The sequence below is a fragment of the Xenopus laevis genome, chromosome 9_10L, assembly GCF_017654675.1.
Source record: "Xenopus laevis strain J_2021 chromosome 9_10L, Xenopus_laevis_v10.1, whole genome shotgun sequence".
Classification (NCBI taxonomy): domain Eukaryota; kingdom Metazoa; phylum Chordata; class Amphibia; order Anura; family Pipidae; genus Xenopus; species Xenopus laevis.
This window is the reverse complement of record NC_054387.1, coordinates 71751813-71771436: the sequence shown is the minus strand read 5'-3', so window position 1 is coordinate 71771436 and position 19624 is coordinate 71751813. Positions and strand designations below refer to the sequence as shown.

The 19624-nt window shown below is 39.1% G+C and overlaps 1 protein-coding gene across 4 annotated transcripts in view; it reads left to right on the top strand.

The window, feature by feature from the left end:
• The first annotated feature begins 1177 nt into the window (after positions 1–1177).
• LOC108701344 (RNA-binding motif, single-stranded-interacting protein 1) overlaps positions 1178–19624 on the top strand; it is a 198459-nt gene continuing 180012 nt past the window's right edge. The window contains exon 1 of one of the 4 annotated variants that reach the window (XM_041576041.1): positions 1178–1378. In XM_041576041.1, the coding sequence (XP_041431975.1) occupies positions 1307–1378 (72 nt within the window). In that variant the 5' untranslated portion in view covers positions 1178–1306. The remainder of the gene's footprint in view (positions 1379–19624) is intronic. The other 3 variants (XM_041576040.1, XM_041576043.1, XM_041576042.1) reach the window with 3 other exon arrangements.

The window sequence follows — 19624 nt, the reverse complement described above, 5'->3', positions numbered from 1 at the left end:
AGAATAAACGATAGTGTTTATTGTTAAAAGAATGGGGACTCCCGATGTAGGTGGCCATGCTGTAGCAATGAGAATAGTACCACAGAATTCGACAGATATGCACATGCATGTGGTGTCACACGTGCATAACAAGTGTACCAAGCAAACTGCTCATTATATGCATGTGCACTCTTAAACATGGCTGCTTGCACCAGAAGCTCCCTCCCAGTGCAGCCAGCCCTAGCACAGGCAGGGGCATTCTTTTAATAAAACACTATTGTTTCCCTCAACTGGAGTGTAAACTCTACTAGCCCACATCTCCATTGGGGTGACAGGTGCCCTTTAATGATCATCAACTGGCCATCAGTTATACTGATGGGGTTTGTGATGCCACTTTTGTCACATAACTAGAGTAAATAGAGTAAACTAAAGTATAGAGTAAAGGCCTGAAAGTAAGGACTCACTAGTAGAAATATGGGAACCCCAGTCCAACAGCTTAGGCGGGTTATCTATGCTCCAAAGAATGTATGTTAAACACTCACCGATTCCACTAACAGGTTTGGGGGATCTGTGAGTGCCCACCAAACATTATTTGGAATAAAAATAAACTACCCTAGTTGTTAAATATAAAGTTTTTAGTGTGCTCATAGAGTTCCTTGTTGACTTCTAACATAATTATGATTCCAACGGGAGAGACATTTTTCCCTATACAGAGTACTTTCCCATGATTTCCTAAGTTTCCTGAAATAATTTATAACTTTGCAATCAGCAGAAAGTGTAATTCCCCTTGTTCTGCATGTCAGACCAAGTTGCACTGTACATGTTAGTAAAGATGTTAGCCCAGCAAACACATCAAGCAGTGTCTAACTTGCATGATACACACACAAAATCCTTTTGGGTTTATTATTTAACTGGCCACTCCTCTTTCCCTGCCCCCAATATCATCCCCCCGCCTGCCAGATTTTTTCTCTTGTGTCTGTCGAGAGCTGCAGCAGTAAAGTCTTTATTGATTGTTTCCCCATTGCTCACTGCAAGAAATCAGCCTGTTCTACCTGCTGTCAAGCCCAGGGTGCTAGAGAGACTCCTCAGAGAGCCCCACTCACTCTGGCTGGCAGGGAGGGGGCAGGGTGGGCAGCCGCCTTGCGCTCTCTCTGTCTCGCTCTTGCTCTCTCTCTCTCTCTTCGTTCTCTCTCTCTCTCTGGGTGAGGTTTGCATTGGCAGAGAAGCACTTCACTGGAAGAGAACAGCACCAGAGAAGAGCAACACAACTTGGAACTGGGATTTCTCTGTCCCCAGAACTGCACTGCACCTTTACATTTCTTTCTTCATGGGAAAAGTGTGGAAACAGCAGATGTACCCTCAGTTCACCTACTACTATCCCCACTACCTCCAGGCTAAGGTATGATGCTCGTCCCTGCTAATGCCTCTTGCACTGCACCAGTCCTCGGATGCCCAGAAGCTGTAGAGAGGTTGCATTTAGCACAATGCAGAGCAGACTTGCTGTCCCCAACTATAGACCTGTGATCCTGCAGCTTTTACAAGGGGGTGGGGATCAGAGGGAGGGAGTCAGGTTGCAGAAATCTAAATGCTTATTCCAACAGGATTTTACCCCCAGTGCCCTCCTGTTCTTGCTTTTGTCATGGGTACAGGCAATGGAAGGGAGGTTAATCCTGCTCACCCTAAGATTGATAGCTTTCAAACTTAATAGAATGGTGAATAAACCAGGCCAATGACTTGGGCAGATAGACCTCAGCCTCTGTAGAACCTCTTTGAAAGCAGACAGGCAGAATCAGCTCTGCTGCGATGCCATGTTAGTGGTATAGCAAAGCAGAAGAGCGACTGGTAGCTCTGTGTCCCAAGAGGATACTTACCAACCACAGACTAAACACTTGCCTCTTCCTTGCTGACAGATGATCTCTGTTTGTGGCCCAAATCAATAAAATCACATGCACCCTATGTCAATTCTATTCTCTCTTGCACCCCCACCCTTTCCTGGCTTATGTTGGTGGGGTTGGATTGTTTTGCAGTCCTGGCGATCTCTGTAAGCTCCCCCCCCCCATAAAGACCAATCTATTGTTCTGTGTTGTACACTGTATGTTAGTATTTTGAGGTCACTGGCGCCTCTTCTTCTGTGTAACTGATTTGAGGAAACACCACAAACATGCTGAACTAGAACTTTTATTAACCTCTTCACTGCCACATCAGACACTGTGTCTTTGCAAACACTTAACTGACTGAAGTAGCAAAAGAGCAGTATAGAAACATCTCCTTGATATTAAATGTCCTGGTCTTGTCCCTAATGGTTGAAGGAAGACTACAGTCCCTGCTGGGTTGCCAGCCCTCAAATTATATTTTTTCAGTGAAGGATGATTCAGGCATTGCTGACCTTCAGCTGCGCTGCATGATGCCTGATGGACAAGATCATGTTCCTCTCATTTTTAAGTGCCCTGTTTAGCATACGACATCTTCAATTATACATGCAGCTTGAGACATTACTATGATGCTTTTCTACCATTACAATTGTGCATAAAAGTCCTCTAATAATCCTCTTGTGCCATATGCCCCTTTCAATTCCCACTGCTACATCAGTTCTGAAATTACCACCATGCCTGGTGCAGGTGAATTCTTGTTTGTAAATTGAGAAACCAGTCTAAGATGGCCATATTTATTTCAATATGTATAAATTCCAACTTTTCCTCAGGGGATACCCAGAAATGACATGCTGCTCATATAATAACTCTTGGATAAACTCAGGAAAGTTAGATTCTTTGGGCAACTCACTGTGACCTTGGACAAGTCACTTAATCTCCCCTTCTCTCGGACACCATAATTTAGATTGTAAGCTCTGCAGAGCAGAAACTCTGCATCCTAGACAATGAATGCGAGAGGCTTGTTGTAAATTGAACTAAATAAGAATAGCAAGCAGAGATTTACCTGACAATGCAGCCTGCATAGCTTATTAAATGTTGCTCTTTGAGGCAAATCTGTAATAAGAACACATTGGCTTACTTCATCCAGAAATGTACATAGCCTTCCTCATTACTCTTGGTTGTCACATAGTGATTGTTTCAGTGCTAGGACCTCACCCTGTTCTTTCAGCGGGGCTTCCTGTCCGCTTGTTTATTAACCAGTTGATATCTTGACAATATGACCAGCACTTGCTAGATGCATGCAGGATCACAGTGTCGCCATCACTCTGTATTGTTCATATTCACTCTTCTATTCTACTTTAACGTGTTTTTTAAATGTCTTTTAAACAGATCATTTTTTTAAGACACAAAAATTTTGATTTTACCAATGTTGACTGTATCGGGGTTGCTGTTTTGTTCATAGTACAAGTATAATGGTTTGTTACATATGGTACTCTTTATAAAGAAGCTGCACTCCATGAGGGAAATGGATGTACCCTCCCAATTATAACATAGCTTTCTTTATATTAATTTGTATATTTGCCCCCTAGTCACAATGTTTGGGTAGTCAGTCTAGATCAACATCCAAAAGCGCTAAGAAAAATACAGATTTTAGTAATTTCTCTTGCCAAAGTGTGTACATAGTTCTCATACATCATCTTTTATTCCCTCACCTTTTAAATCTATCACCTTTTCCTCTGGGTTTTTATTTATACCCCAAATTCCTATTCCTCCCATACTCATGCAAACCTCTGAACATCTGAAAATTAGAACACTTTGGCCATGCCCTCAATTCCCTTAAGCCACATCTATGATCTGCCTCTTTTCAGTAAGCCCCTCCCCTTTTATAAACACAAATGAAGAATGTCCTGTGTGGTCATGTAGGAGATTGCCTTGTATTATTGTCTTTCACCATAACAAGAATCTACAACTTTCCCTTATTCCCTTAGTTTAACTCTTTCAACCCCCTACCACAAGAGCTATCTCGAGTTGTCTGGCCAATGTTTAGCCTCCTTAGCTGTTGCTGAACTATAAATATCTACAAACAGCCAAAGACCATCAGTGGATCTAAGAACTGAAATTGAGCAACAGCTGGTGTGCAGCAGGTTGGATATCTAGAGTGACTAGACTGGACATGCCTTGTGTAGCATAAGATTAGATAGCGTCACAGACACTAAAAGTAAAAAAGGGGGCTTACTCCAGACCTAATCATGGTTACAGATGTCCATGTCTGCCACCAGAAATGTATCCCTGCCTTCTCTCCTCCTTTCTTCCTCCCCAAATCATTAACTGTATTTCTCCTCCCATATCTAAACACATATCCAACACTTTAAACACACTCCCACAGTATACACTACAGCTTCTTCCATAACACCACCACCCAACTTCCAGAACCCGTCCCTCTTCTTCACGCTCCACATCATTCATCTCCCTAACCTCCTCCAATTCTCTTGTCCACATTATTCTTCTCTTTCAAAATGCAAAGCTCTCTGTTTCAAGCATATATTTTCTATTTTCCATGTCCAGACCACAACACATTTCAGTTCATCTTCCACCTCCACGAAACATCTATCCCACTTCTATTGTGGAGCATCCACAAAGGACTGCTCCATTTCTTTGAACTGCTTTTTACCGGTTCAGCCATTATGCAACTAAATCAATAAAATGAAAATTCAGGAAGTTATTACTTCCAAGGTATTCCATCCAGGATAAGATTTTTTAAGATGATCACGACTAGAAACAAGCAGCAAGACATGTAATGCACTTAAGCAGTATCTATAATGTATTCACTAACTATTGTTACATGATAACTATTCATCCTCCACTTCAAACCCCTTCCTTTATAAAAGAGTGCTCTGCATTTCATCCGTGTATAACCCCTTCCATTTTACAATACAACACACGTTATCACAAATCCCCCAACACATTTTCCCCTATATCCTCTTTCACTTTCTGCTTATGACTCAACATATACTTTCCTACTTCCATAATATCACATGACTGCATCTGCCCTCTCTCCTCAGTTACAGCAAAACATACCCCTAAATGTTCTCCTCCACAAAAACCTTTGATCCACTTCCCTCACCTATCCCCTCTTTTCTCACGTTAGTGATTCCCTTCTTCCCTTCCATCGAGACACCACCGAGGCACTTGTTGACTCCATTAACCCCTGGCCTGTAACAGATACTGCAACTGTACTCATGGTTCTTGCATTGTAACATTCCCTACCACCCTATACCTTCCAAGTCCCTCTTTTTATTTAGTACTCTTATCTCCCTAAATAACCCACATAGACCCTTGCTGTCATGTTGTCTGTACCTTACTAGTTCCCAAAGTACATTAGACTTTGAACCTATGGGTAAAAATATCTAACCATTCCATTCCAGTAGCTCTGGCTGGTCAAACGTGATGGAAATAAAGAATGCTATAACCGATTTGTTTACGTACAGTGCTGCAGCTATGGTTGCCCAGACAGAGGGGACACTGAATCTGTGAAGGGCCATTTACTCAACAGACGTACAGTATGTTTCATCAAAGAGCTGCTGTACATCCAGACAGACATAGCAGAAGCCGGTACAAGCTACTATTTACGGCTTTAATTTAAATATATATATTAATGTATACACTATCATTCACCATCACCAGCCTACGCTGACAAGAAATCAGTTAACAGTGAACATTGCTGAGATTACTCATAGAGATTTCATCTGATCCACAGAAACAGTAGAAATTGGGCTGCCAGATAGATTGTATTCAGTGATGGTATAATTCTGCCCGGAGGTGCGCTTTTATTAATGAGAAGAGTTGTCCATCAAAAGATCTTCAATATCTGTCTGGTATTAGTCATGCCTTTAAATGAGCACATTTAAATGCACATATGGTGCAAAAGAGATATGCAAAGACTTGCTGAGATGAGCAGAATATTCTTTGTTAGCATATAATGAAGCCTGGCTATCTGATCTCTCTAAGCTTTCATATTTTTACCGACATGCATAGTAAATTTCCCGCTCAGCTCGTTCTATACAGGAACATTCCCATTCCAGCTATGGTTGAGCTTGAGATGAGCATATGTTTAGCATCTCACATCTTCAAACCTTATTAAACACATCACAGTTAATAAAGGAGGCAAGATGATAGAAGCTAGCCTGTGGCATTTTATATGATAAATTATATATTGAGCTAAATTATAGGAAAAGATAATTGCCTATTGGATTAAACATTCAGTGTATAGATGATACAGTTAATGTATTATTAAGGAAATACACCTGTTAGGCAGTGCAGAAACCATCTTTTCACAGTGTGCATAACTTAATAATTCAATAACAGGAGTAAAGAGAAAAAAGTGCTATTTGTAACACATTTACACACATATATAGAATATGGTGTATATTTAGTCATGTAGTATTCAAAAATTATGTCATAATGATGTCATACACTTGGACAGGCCATATACATCCCCTGGAGGGAGATATTTAACTGCCAGTTAAACAACAACTCTCTTCAACAAAGTGCTCAGCTATTACTCAATATGCAGGAACCCAACCACTGACAGTTGGTGTCTAGCACGAAATAGATAACTGAGATGACCACACCAAAATATTTCAGACACCTTTTCAGTCAAGACAGAGGCAGCTTCATAGTTCAAGGGCATTTTTGTAGTTTGGTCAGGGACCTTTTATGTTATTACAAATGTATTAAGTTAGCTGTTGTTCAGCTAATATCTAGAAAAACAAATAAATTATATGGCTAAAACTATGTGGACACCCCTTTTATTTGAATTGCCTTAAATTGCCTTTAAGCCACCTACATCATTGCTGCCACAGGTGCTACTACACACAATTAGAATTCTTTACATCTTACTTTGGATCAACAGTTTGGGAAAGGGACCTTTTATGTTATTACAAATGTATTAAGTTAGCTGTTGTTCAGCTAATATCTAGAAAAACAAATAAATTATATGGCTAAAACTATGTGGACACCCCTTTTATTTGAATTGCCTTAAATTGCCTTTAAGCCACCTACATCATTGCTGCCACAGGTGCTACTACACACAATTAGAATTCTTTACATCTTACTTTGGATCAACAGTTTGGGAAAGACTCTTTTTTTTGTTTCAGCTGGATAATAACCTAAAGCACAATTTGGGAAAAGCTCTTTCCTGTTTTGGCACAATAATGCCCCAAGGCACAAAGTGAGGTATTTACAGAATGGGATTGCTGAGAGGGGAGTAGAAGAATTTGACTGGCCTTCAGCCCGACCTCAACTCAGCTAAACACCTAGGGGATAAATATGAATGCTAACGCCAGCTAGAAATAATCAACCCTACCTCTTACATATGAATGTAACATCTAGTGGAAAGCCTTCCCAGAAGAGTAGAGACTAAAAGCTGGTTTGGGAATGAGATATTAGACTTATACTTAGTCATACAATGTACACTACATTACCAAACTTAACTATATACCTGCCATTGTAACATCCTATTCCCAAATAAAGAATAGTAACACGAAGTTTGTCTTTTCCTAAATGCTAGAACAGACCACAAGCATTCAAGAGGTTGGGCACTGATGTTGAGTCATTGGACCTGGCTCACAGTCAGAATTCCAATTCATCCCATGGTTATTCAGCTGTGTTCTGGGCTCTGTGCAGGTCAGTCAAGTTCTTACATTGCAAGCTTAGCCAACCAATTCTGTATGGACATCTCTTTGTCCATTGGGAATTTATCATGCTGAAACAGGAAAGGCCCTTCCCCAAACTGATGCAATAAAGCAGGAAGCATGAGAATATAACTGTATTTTACAGTGTGGTGCCAAATAGATTAAGATTATTATTCAGACACCAACAAATGACAGTACTATTATACATTCAGGTTGATTGCATTTGCGGGCATCTAACAAACCCAGGCTTGTCCATTAAACTGCCATATTATAGGGACAAATTATGACTCCAGAAAACATGTTGCCACTGTTCCATAATGCAATGGCGGCAACTTGCTCACCACTCCAGTTAACATTTCACTTGACTTTGCAAATAAAGATATTAGGCATGTATTGGGGGATGATTACCTATGGAAAAGCATGTTGATGCTTGCCTTTCCAAGTATTTCCAATAGAATGTGATTTTAGAGGATGAGTCTGGATAGTTTAGTTTAGGCCACATAGTATGCTTTAGCATACCCTAACAAGATACAAACATTTGCTAATCTACACATGCAATTTAAAAATCCTCCCTTTATGCCTTTTGTTATATATTGGAATTATTTCACATAATTGCAAGTATTGCCTTTTTACATATAGTACATATGAATGCATATAATACACCTGATTTTATGTGTTGTACATTGCAAATTGTTTCTTTGGTTATAGTCTTTTCAATGCCTACTCTTTGTTAGTGCCTTGGGCCTCTGTCTGTTAGAGGAACATTTTACTATGTTAAGGGTAGCCATCTTTCTTAAAATAAGTATAGAACGTATTCTTCTGATCACATTGAGAAGTCTATTTAAAGTTCAAGTTTCTTTTTGGTAATTTGGGCTTATACGCAATATCAAAATATCATCTATATATCTCATCCAAACAACTGAATCCTGCTTATGCTTTACTACATACTCTTCTGGTTACTTAAGATGCATGTAGACATTTGTTAGGTTTAAACAAGTTGATGCTCCTCAAACCGTAGTGGTAAAAATGATTTCCAAATGAATTAGATGAATTTAAAAAAAATAAAATGATGTCAGATTATACAATAAAGAGGCGCAAAGAGAAATTTTTCTGGTTTTTGGTTCTTTTTTTTTTTTTGTTGACCTTTATACTAGACGTTGAATACATTTTTTAAGTTATATTATTTGTAAAGCTTCTATGGCTTATTGAGTTTCTTGATGGAACAGACATTGTTTCAAAATTTCTTTATATGGCTTTTTTTTAATGCACAATGAGCTTGGCCTCCTTTTCCATGCTGTTCCAGCGCATAGCACAGAACTGTTACCTGCTTTCACTGGGACAGATAGCTAAATGTTGATACTTTCAACATTTAGTCTGCTTTTTGGTGTACTTCATAGAATAAGACTCCTGGCAGTCGGCCACATTCTTCGTCTGGACATGGGCTGAGCTTAATACAGTTTGTTTAACTAGGAAAGCATCTCAATCATTTTTTCACTCTGAGGAAAGTCTGGATGTTAACACCTTTCTTGGAACAGCACAACATAATATTACTCAGCTTTCCCGGAACATGACTGGAAATGTTTTGTATCCAGCTACTAATCTACACTTGTAACTCCAAAGAGACTTGTGTCATTGTCATCATTTTATAACAACTAAGAGGCACTGCTCCATAACTGACCCCCAACAACCTTCTCCCCAAGAGGTATATTTATAGGGCTTTTTCTTTCCTTTTGCAATATATATTTTGTAATGTATTTTACAGATGGTAGTGAGGTCTTTAGAATAGAGTTCTTGAGACTTTTTGGGTTCATACCCACCTCTCTGGTCCAACATTTGTGTGGGCTAAAAGATCTATGAAACGTATGTATTTCTCAATCACATATCAAATGCACCACCATCCAACATTTTACATAATAGATAAAGGTGTATTTATATGATATGATCTGTCATACAATTCTAATTACTAATTAAAGGAGAATGAATCACCTACCCCACATTTTAGCTACTAACACCCCGAGAGCTCCCTTCCCCCTCCCTGACCATATCACTGGCACTTATACCAAAGGGAATCATGACACCCTTTCTCTACATGCAGAGTTTTCAGCAGGTTGACAGCCACCATGGTTGGCTGCATCACATCCTGTTTCCGACTCCCTGGCAGTCATTGTCAAGCAGGGTCATGCACACTGGAAAATTATCTGGATCTGGTGCACTTACAGTGCACATACTCATGCCTGGCAGTCAATACCAATGAGTTTAAAAGAAGATGCAGACATAAATGCTGGCTGTCTACCCCGCTGAACAACTCTGCATGGAGAAAAAGGTACTGTGGTTCCCTGGGGGTTTCTAACGTGTATTTTAAGTGCTTTCTTTTTCCCCCAAAATGTTGTACACATTAAAGTGTAGAGGTGTCACAAATCTTGATTGCCGTGATTGGCTGTGGGTTAGTTCATTGTGACCTATTACACAACACTATGCCTTTTAAACAATATAGGTTATTATTATTATACAATTATTAGTAAACAACTTTCGATTGTCAACAATATATTACTGCAAATCAGACAGGGAAGTTATCTTACCCGAGCAATCAATTATTATCCTTATTTGTATTCTGTAGCTGGTAATAAGTTTTATTATATTGTACTGTAGATAATTTACTTATCTTTTTCTTCATGCAGACATTATTAAGCAAATACAACTTTAATCTAGCACTGAACTGGAATGAACCTGACCAGGAAATCACTACTCATAAGGAGACATATAGCATATGTGAAAATTATCCTAATCTTGCAGGCAATAATGAATAATATACTAGCTTTCACTCTGGCTAAAAATGGCAGCTTTATTGGAGCTCTCCATAGATCAGGTACTGTCTCTGTCTGAGTTTCAAATGAGGGGTGGGGGTGTTCTAATGGTCCCTAACAGAAGCACAATAGGAGGAGGATAGCCAGTCACAGCCCTGCAGTCACACAAGCAAAGACACGCTACTACACCTTGCTGTAATGTGTGAAGTAAAGGGGTACAAATAAGCTAAAGTGGTTTTATGGTAACTCTGCGTATTTTTCTCTAATATTTTTGCTTTTTGTTGGGCTTTTTACCATACCTCCCAACTGTCCCTTTTTCGGAGGGACAGTCCCTCTTTTGACAGCTCAACCTGCAGTCCCTCATTTGTACTGGAAAGTCCCTCTTTTCTCTGCACTGAACAGCCAGAAAAAGAAACAAAGTTTCTAACTTAATTGGCTTTTAGCAGAGAGCACAGAACAGCTAGCAGGTGCAAATAAGATACTTTGTAACAATTTTCAGACACAAAAAAACAGTTTAGATAAGGAGAAACATTTTCAGACTTTCGTAACCTGACAAATTTTGTAAAATTAACATGGTAATTAGGGGGTGCGGTCACAGAAAGGGGCATGGTCAAAAAATTGCTGCTCTACATACGAAAATTTTTGTCCCTCTTTTTACTTCCAAAATGTTGGGAGGTATGATTTACCTCTGATAATGACAGGTCATACCCACTTCATTACTAGGCATTGGCTCTCAAGGTAAGGTCACATCGGGCATTTTGGGGAGATTTGGTCGCCTGGCGACTAATCGCCATCATCTTTGCGGCGACCAATCTCCCCAAACGCCTTCCCTCACTCTACGCTGGCTAAAATGAAAAAACGCCGGTGCTAATCACACGCGGCTATTTATTTTCCGAAGTCGCCCGAAGTTGCCTCACGAGGAAACTTTGGCCGACTTTGGAAAACAAACCGCCGCGTGTGATTAGTGCCGGCATTTTTTCATTTTAGCCAGCGCAGAGTGAGGGAAGGTGTTTGGGGAGATTGGTCGCCGCAAAGACGAGGCGATTAGTCGCCAGGCGACCAAATCTCCCCAAAATGCCCAGTGTGACCTTACCCTAAGAGCCAACGCCTAGTAATGAAGTGGGTATGACCTGTCATTATCAGAGGTAAATAGCCCAACAAAAAGCAACAATATTAGAGAAACATACGCAGTTACCATAAAACAACTTTAGCTTATTTGTACCCCTTTACTTCACACATTACAGCAAGGTGTAGTAGCCTGTTTTTTACAATTGCATGTGATATTTGGAATCTAAGCACTTTTCATGTTGCTCCACAGAGTAATTTTGCAGTCTTGCTTCTCTTACTATTGTACGAGAATGAAAATGTGAAGTAGAGGAATAGCCAAGGAGATCATAAAGGTGACTATCACATTAAATTACAATGTGATACTCATTGTAGAAGCAATTGTGTAGCTTTATACAGATATCCAGAGCAATATCAGGATCAGGGAAGGTCAAAATGTATTTGTTCCATAAGTAAGAACCATCTTGACAGCAATTTCCTGGACCAACATTTTATTTCCCTAATTTTAATAACATCACATCTGACAAGATACCGAATTTTCTAATAGATGAAAGCACTTAAATGCTACAAAGCAATGTTTTGTCTTTTTCCACAGCTATTTCATATTTTTTTCCCTGCAAAGCCTTTATTGGAACATTGCAATTGTCAGCCGTCCCACAGTTTTAATAGCCTTGAGAAAGGCCAAATTCATACGATGAGCCAAAATTAATAATAAATGGAAAAATTCTAAAATGTATAAACATTTACCCTTTTTTTGTCCTGCGCTCTTACCGAGTTCAGAACCATGCACAGTGCTTGGCTGTTTGGTGCATAAATAATTAAAGAGGTAGATAAGCTGTAATAGCGGCTGTTATAATGAGGGTAGGATCCACAGAAAAGCTTTCTGAAAAGTCGACTTCCTGTGTAAAGTATTTACTATTGATCTCTCTTACAGTCAATGACATTCTGAAACATCTTAACGCTTCCAGCTGCACAATTAGGATGATGGAAATTGTATTAGTTTGTATCCATTTCACAGCAGATAATATTAAATATTGTCTAACTCGGTCTTTCAAGATAGCTGGATTTATTCAGAATGTTAGAGGTCCATCAGCTCTATTGCCCTGTGTATGGGTCCATATTCAGAAAGGTGTGTAAGAATTCTAAACATTGTCACATTAAGGCCACACCATACTGTATGATTATGCATACGTATTACAGTTTTAATGATTGTATGCAAATGTGAAATATATGCACATAGCAGCAACATTTTTGATAGATCCTCTAGCATGGGACCAGATATGAGGAGCTTGTTGGACATCATTAACTTAAAGCAGTGGTTCCCAATCTGACTGCCCTGATGGAGTAGAACCTGGAGTAGAGGCAGGACTAGAGCTCAATTCAAATGCCAGTAAGGGTAAGAATTATAGAGAATGGACAATTGCTTTCCTAGATTCTCCTGGAAACCTATCTTAGGTCTGTAAGGGTGATATTTGAGGTCATTATGCATTTGCTGCCCTATATATTTTGGGGATATTGCTTAATGATTAAACTGCTACATATTCCTATATCTGTATCTATTTCATAAACTAAGGTGGGCCCTGACCAAGGTTTGCAACTTCAAGGGGGCTTAACATTCTTTCAAGGGTCTAAGATACATAGTCCTTCTAAATAAATGTAGGCACATGTATGACACAAAAACTATTTCTCCAATTGAAATCAAATTGGAACATATTTACAGTGGTTTCTTTATACAGCATGTGCAAGGAAATAATGGTGTGGAGTGGGTAACCAGCTTATCACTGCCACTCAGCAGGTCTTCTCAGAAGGTAATTTAACATCACCCTATTATGCTCCTATTATTTAAGTGATTAGGAGGATTATATTTAGTGGCTGGAGATCGGTGGCCTCTGGGGCTGTGGGTGGCGAGTTGCACATTCATAAACTCCAATTCAACCTCACTGATTAACAATATATATATATATATATCTCTTTCAGTAGGGCAGCACACCGCTTCTTTGTGTGTATCCCCGGGTGCAAGGTAAAGTCATTCCATATGCAATAAATCAGACCAGCAACACCAGGTTTTCTTATTCAAGACAACTGTATTTAAAGGTGCATGTACAGCCGACGTGACATTTCGGTCCCATCAGGGACCTTTCTCAAGGCAACCATGTCTGTGTTATAATCACATATATATACTTTAAGTGAACCAATCTGTGAGTAGTGACATCATCAACATGTGTGATTAGCATGTATAATTAGCATAATAATACTATTAAGGTGACATGTGCTATAGGTTAACTAGTGCTCAGAGTATAAAGTGAATTTGTGCTGTTTTAAATGTAAAACAGTTAAAAATGTAAAAGATTAAAACATACAGATAGTGATAATAAGTTATTCATGATGACTATTAATAACCCCATCATATTGATGCGGTGTGAACGTGAACCCAGTTCCATTGTGCTCACTAACAGTTTATCTAAACATACTAAAAAAATTATTTTCCACTTTATTCTATAAATTCCCAAAAATCTCACGTATCACCTATCAAAACAAATTGCAGGTCATAATTAGGGTGGAGTCCTTTTCAATTGTGCTATATTATATTCCCTCAGCTCTAATGTATGACAGTACTTCACTCCTGATCTCCTCCAACAATGGTGTGTTGAGTAAATATCATGCATCAATGGGAAAAAACTGAAAAACAATGTTCCAAAAAACCAGTTCCTTTTCACAGAAAACAGTACAGGGATAATGAGCCGTTAAGCCCCCTGGGGGTCACACACTTAAGTTTGTAGGTCCAGAATGCCTCCCTCTGTAATAACCTACAATCTAGATCCCCTCCTCTTGGTAATCCTGGAATACAATCAATAGGCATGCATTTAAAAGATGAGACCCTAATTAATTAGCAATTTTAATATATTTTGGTAAAATAGGCCAACTTATAAATATTTTGGGGCCCTAAATTGAATTTGCTATGGGGCCCAGTAACAACTAGTTACGCCACTGCCGGTGTGTACCCCATATTTGCTCACCGGATCCGTTGGTGAAATGAGTTCCTTCAGGTTACTGTTTCTCCTATGTCCAAAGCGGACCCTTTTGCGGTTAATCAATGACATTTCTGCATCCATTTTGATAATGGGCCATTGCTGTAAAACAGATTTCTTTATCAATGTGTCATATGTGGCTACATAATACAATGAGTCCTCCTCATTCCCGACTGATCTCCTTAATCTTAGCCCATACTTTTGTATCCTCTATTAATTTATTGGGGTATCCCATATCCAGGAAACACCGTGCCATGTTTTCTATAGCCATATTCCTTTCCGACTCTTTACTAGTCACCCGAACCACGCGTAACATTTGTGATCGGGGTAAAGAGTTTAATAGATGTCTAGGATGGCTACTAGTGTAATGCAATAATGTGCTCCTGTCTGTAGGTTTTTGAAAACTTTTAGTTTGCAACTGCTGTGTTTCAGGATCCTTGTATAGTGTCACCTCCAGAAAATGAATACTATACAGATCTCTGTGCAATGTAAATCTGATGTTTGACGGTATTGTATTTAAGTCATTTACAAAAATAGAAAGATCTTTATCTGGTCCATACCAGAGAAAAAATAGATCATCGATATACCGTCTGTAGTACCCACTATATTTACGAAACAAGGGGTGATTGTATATATGTTGTGTCTCATAAGCATGCATAAAAATGTTAGCGTATGTGGGAGCGATGTTAGAGCCCATCGCTGTACCGGTCAACTGCACATAGAATGTCTCCTCAAATTTAAAATAATTCTTGTGCAGTATGAACTCTAGAAGTGAGAGCACAAATTCTATTGTTGGACCTTCATATTCCGCATTATTGCTTAGGAGATCCCTCACTGCATCAATGCCTGCTTGGTGTGGAATGCATGTGTATAGACTATGCACATCCATTGTGACAAAATAAAAAGTCCCAATTGTCAAGTCTATACTTTGTATTACTTTAAGAAAATCTGTTGTGTCTTGTAGATAAGAACTCAGTCCCTTTACTAATGGTTGTAAGAGCAGATCTACATACTTGGCAATTTGTTCCGTTAGGGACTTCCTTGCTGATATAATGGGCCTACCTGGTGGTTGTGTTGGGTGCTTGTGGATTTTTGATAGTGTGTATATAACCGGTTTTACCGGATACTCCACGTTTAATCCATTGCGAAGAGTTTCTGTTATCCATCCATCTGTTATCCATCCATGTGATAATGCTTGATTCAAGACGTGGGGTCTTAGGTTCATCTTTGGTAGCAGTTAATGTCTGATAACTGACCCAAAATCTCTGACCTATAGTACCCATAATCCAGTATGACCACCGCCCCACCTTTATCGTCTGGTTTAATTATAATGTTTGTGTTTTCACAAAGCCCTTTAAGTGCATCCCGTTGTTCCTTAGTAAGGTTCCCCCTGTGTTGTGTTAGCTGGGGTTGATCAATCATGCGAGAAAAGGTGCGAAGTGAGGTGTTCTGTGTAACCGGGTCAAAATCAGTCTTAGTTTTAAATTGTGCAGTTTAATTTACTTCTGATGCACAAGTCTCCCCCTTGTCCTTGTAATGTTCACGTAATCTTAAATTACGACAAAAGTTATAATTTGCACATATATATATATATATATATATATATTGGTCTTCAAGCTGATACAATGCATCATGGTTGTTCATCTGTAAGCCCAGATATGGACATGGACTGTGTATTTTTAAGCCTGCTCAGAAACTCCTTTTCCCATGAGGTCTACTAGTTGACAAACTTCAGCTAGTAGGTGCACGAAATGCCTTGGAACTTGTCACTGTTTACTGATGACATTTCTCTGCTGTTAATTTATTGCCAGGGATATCCTGGAGCTGAGATAAAAATGAACATTAATTGCTGTTTGCTTAGGGACAGAAATTAATACTTGCAAATCTGCCAACACAGTCAGACTATAAACGTATGTATAGTTCTAATATCTCGTAGCACATCAGAAATGTGGTAATTGTAATGAATCAAGTAAATAAATAAATGGAGTTTCTTGCCAGTGAGCTTCTGACCTTGCAGGAGAGGTATCCCAGAGCACACTGGGGAAAAAATATCAAAGGTGATTTATTAATAACAATGTTTTGGCATACAGCCTTGATGAATGCTTTGTAAGGTAAAAACTATAGGCATGCTGAGTAAAGAGAAGTTAGTTAGTCATGAATCATATTGCTTGATGGATGCACAATATAGTTCCTCAGTTTGAGGTCTGACCAGCTTGTACTGTATACTATATGGCTAAAACTATCTCAAGGGACTTTTCTGTCCAAATACTCAAAAGTATAACGACACTTCATCAAAACTACAAGTCGTCAATGCTAGTGTTACTGTCTCTGGAAGCAATGTCTGAACAAGAACTATTGGTATATTGTGTGGGGTTTTTATAAGTTATCAGGAGCAAACAAATCCAACATTATCATGTGCAATGCCAAGTGTTGGCAGGGGTGGTGTAAATGTTGTTGAGGGCAGTTAAAAAAAGGTGCAAAATAACCTTTTGCCTGGAGAACAATATCTGCCAGCATATAAAGTTTGGTGGAGGTGGATTAATTTTCTAGGGCATTTTTCCATCGTGTGGGCTAGGGCCATAGACTCCTTTGAAACCAAATGTGACAAGGCTACACCATGCAATGCTCAATAATGTCCACATGCCCACAGCCTGGTTGTACAGAATGGGTTTGCAGAGATGGGATAGAAAGAACTTGGCTGCACAGATCCTTGACCTCAACCCAAATAAGGACCTGATCGATAAGATGCAATGGCTACTGCAAGGCAGGACTAATCCCGAAGATCAGTACCCAACCTCAATAATGCTTTTAGGGCTGAATGGAAGCAAATCCCACAATGTTCCAAACTCTAGCAGAAATCCTTCACAGGAGAGTAGATGTTGTTATAGCAGCAGAGGAAAGACCAGTTTCATATTTGTACACGCAATTTAGGATTGAGATTTTGTACAGACAGGTATTGACATACTTTTGCCATGTATTATTATTATTATTATTCTTAACATGTATTTTTAGACAACATATTGTGCAGTGCTGTATGTAGTGTACAAGGGGCTGCCACCTATTTGTTGGCAGTTGGTTGGATAAATACCACTTACTAAAGGTCAAGAACTGCAGACATTCTGGAGGGGTTAAAGGATGTTATTTAGTAATTTGCAGCAATTAACCTATCAATAATGTAATACATAGTATAAATATTGTCCCGATTAAAATATCACATAGCAGCTAATTAGCCGTTAGCTTTTACAGATCTAGCACAGTTACAAAAATAAAATCAAGCCACTGATTGGTTGTTGGGTGTACTGGACTAGGTACAATTATACCAAGTAACACCAAATGTATTTGCACTGCAGCATTGTTTGGACTCATTTAAGCTGCAAAGAGCCAGTTAATAATGGGTTCTGTTCGTGTACATTTCATAATTGTCGCAGTTTTTTCTCTACCAATAAAAGCCACGAAAATGAAATAATAAGTCATAAGGGCTCAATTACCAAAACAACTCAGTACCTGAGTGCTAAAGGGCGCAAATCACTTAGGATCAATTTGTGTTACAGTAATCTTTAGCACAAATCAACGGGGCACAAGGGAACCCTACGCTTAAAGGACAAGGAAAGCCACATTCACTGGAGGTAGCAATAAGTTATGTACCCAAGTGAATTAAATGTTCTTCTTTTTGTGCACATGGAGATAGTACCTGCCTCTCCCATTTGTCCCTAGAAAGTCTACATGCTCCTGCATGATGGACACAAGTCTAATTCTATTCTCCCAAGCTTGCAATGTTCTTAATGACATGTGAACTAAGGAGAGTTGAGTTTTAGGGGGAAACAAACAATATTCAATTTGGAAAGTGCCGAAGCATCATGCTTTATTCCCCTTTATTGCACGTTTCACCTAATTTTTGCATTACAGTCTGCAGCATAATAATCAGTGGCAGGTTTCAACCTCATTTTCATCGCAAAATATAAACCATCAACTGAAGTCCAAGAGTATTAAATTAAACATATGCTGATGGTGAATAACTTCCTCATTTATTAAATAAAACACTTTCAATTAAGACACTATAATTTAATTCCATGCCTTCCAGTTTGATTACACTCACATTTATAAACAGTGCAGGTAACATTATTGTCAATTTTCAGCCTGCCCTGCTTTAAACGCTCATTCTAAAATAAATGGCAAGGTAAATGTGCCATGCCAGCATTTGATGTTGGCATTTTTCCTAGCCTCCTTCCTATACTGCCCTCAATACTTTCCATTTCTGCTGTTCTGTGGATAAGAGACATTACTGTGATATGACAAGGGGTATACAAAATCTGTTCTCCATTCAGAGACCATTTAAAGAGCAAACAGAGATACAACAAAATTGGCAAAATTGGTAAACTTGATAAACTTGACATTAACCCCTCTATATAGTGTTTTTCCCCAGATTTCCAGTGCACTTGGCCAACTAGACACCCCTTGCACAATGCACAAACTAAACTCCATGCTTAAATGGCAAAGCAGTGGTTGGTGGGGTTCTCATACTCTTGCAAAAAAGCTTGGGCCTGCTAATTTGTATCTATGGATAGTTTTATGGAATGTTTCTTTGCCTTTGCACCCCCTTCCATTAGAACTGGTAGAGCCAGAAACATAACAGAAAGGTATATTTAGCCGTTGCTACATTTATGATCTTGAATATGTAACTCAGGGGTCCCCAACCTTTTTCAACAGTGAGCAACATTCAGATGTAAAAAGAGTTGGGGAGCAACACAAGCATGTAAAATGTTCCTGGGAGGTGCCAAATAAGTGCTGTGATTGGCTATTGGTAGCCCCTAAATGGACTGGCAGCCTACAGGAGGCTCCATTTGGCAGTACATCTGTTTTTTATGCAACCAAAACTTGCCTAAAGTCAGGAATTAAAAAATAAGCACCTGCTTTGAGGCCACTGAGAGCAACATCCAAGGGGTTTAGAGCAACATGTTGCTCACGAACTACTGGTTGGGGACCACTGATGTAACTGAACACCAATGTTTACAAATCTGGTTGCCATTATTAGTAAATATTTTCTCTTGCTTTGCTTTTCTCCCTGAGGAAGCTGGATGTGACCATTAATCCTAGTGTTTACTGGTCCTCTATATTAAGACAAGGAATGTCTCTTTTCAGCTATTTACCAGATACACACAATGCCTACAAGCCAGACAAAGTGA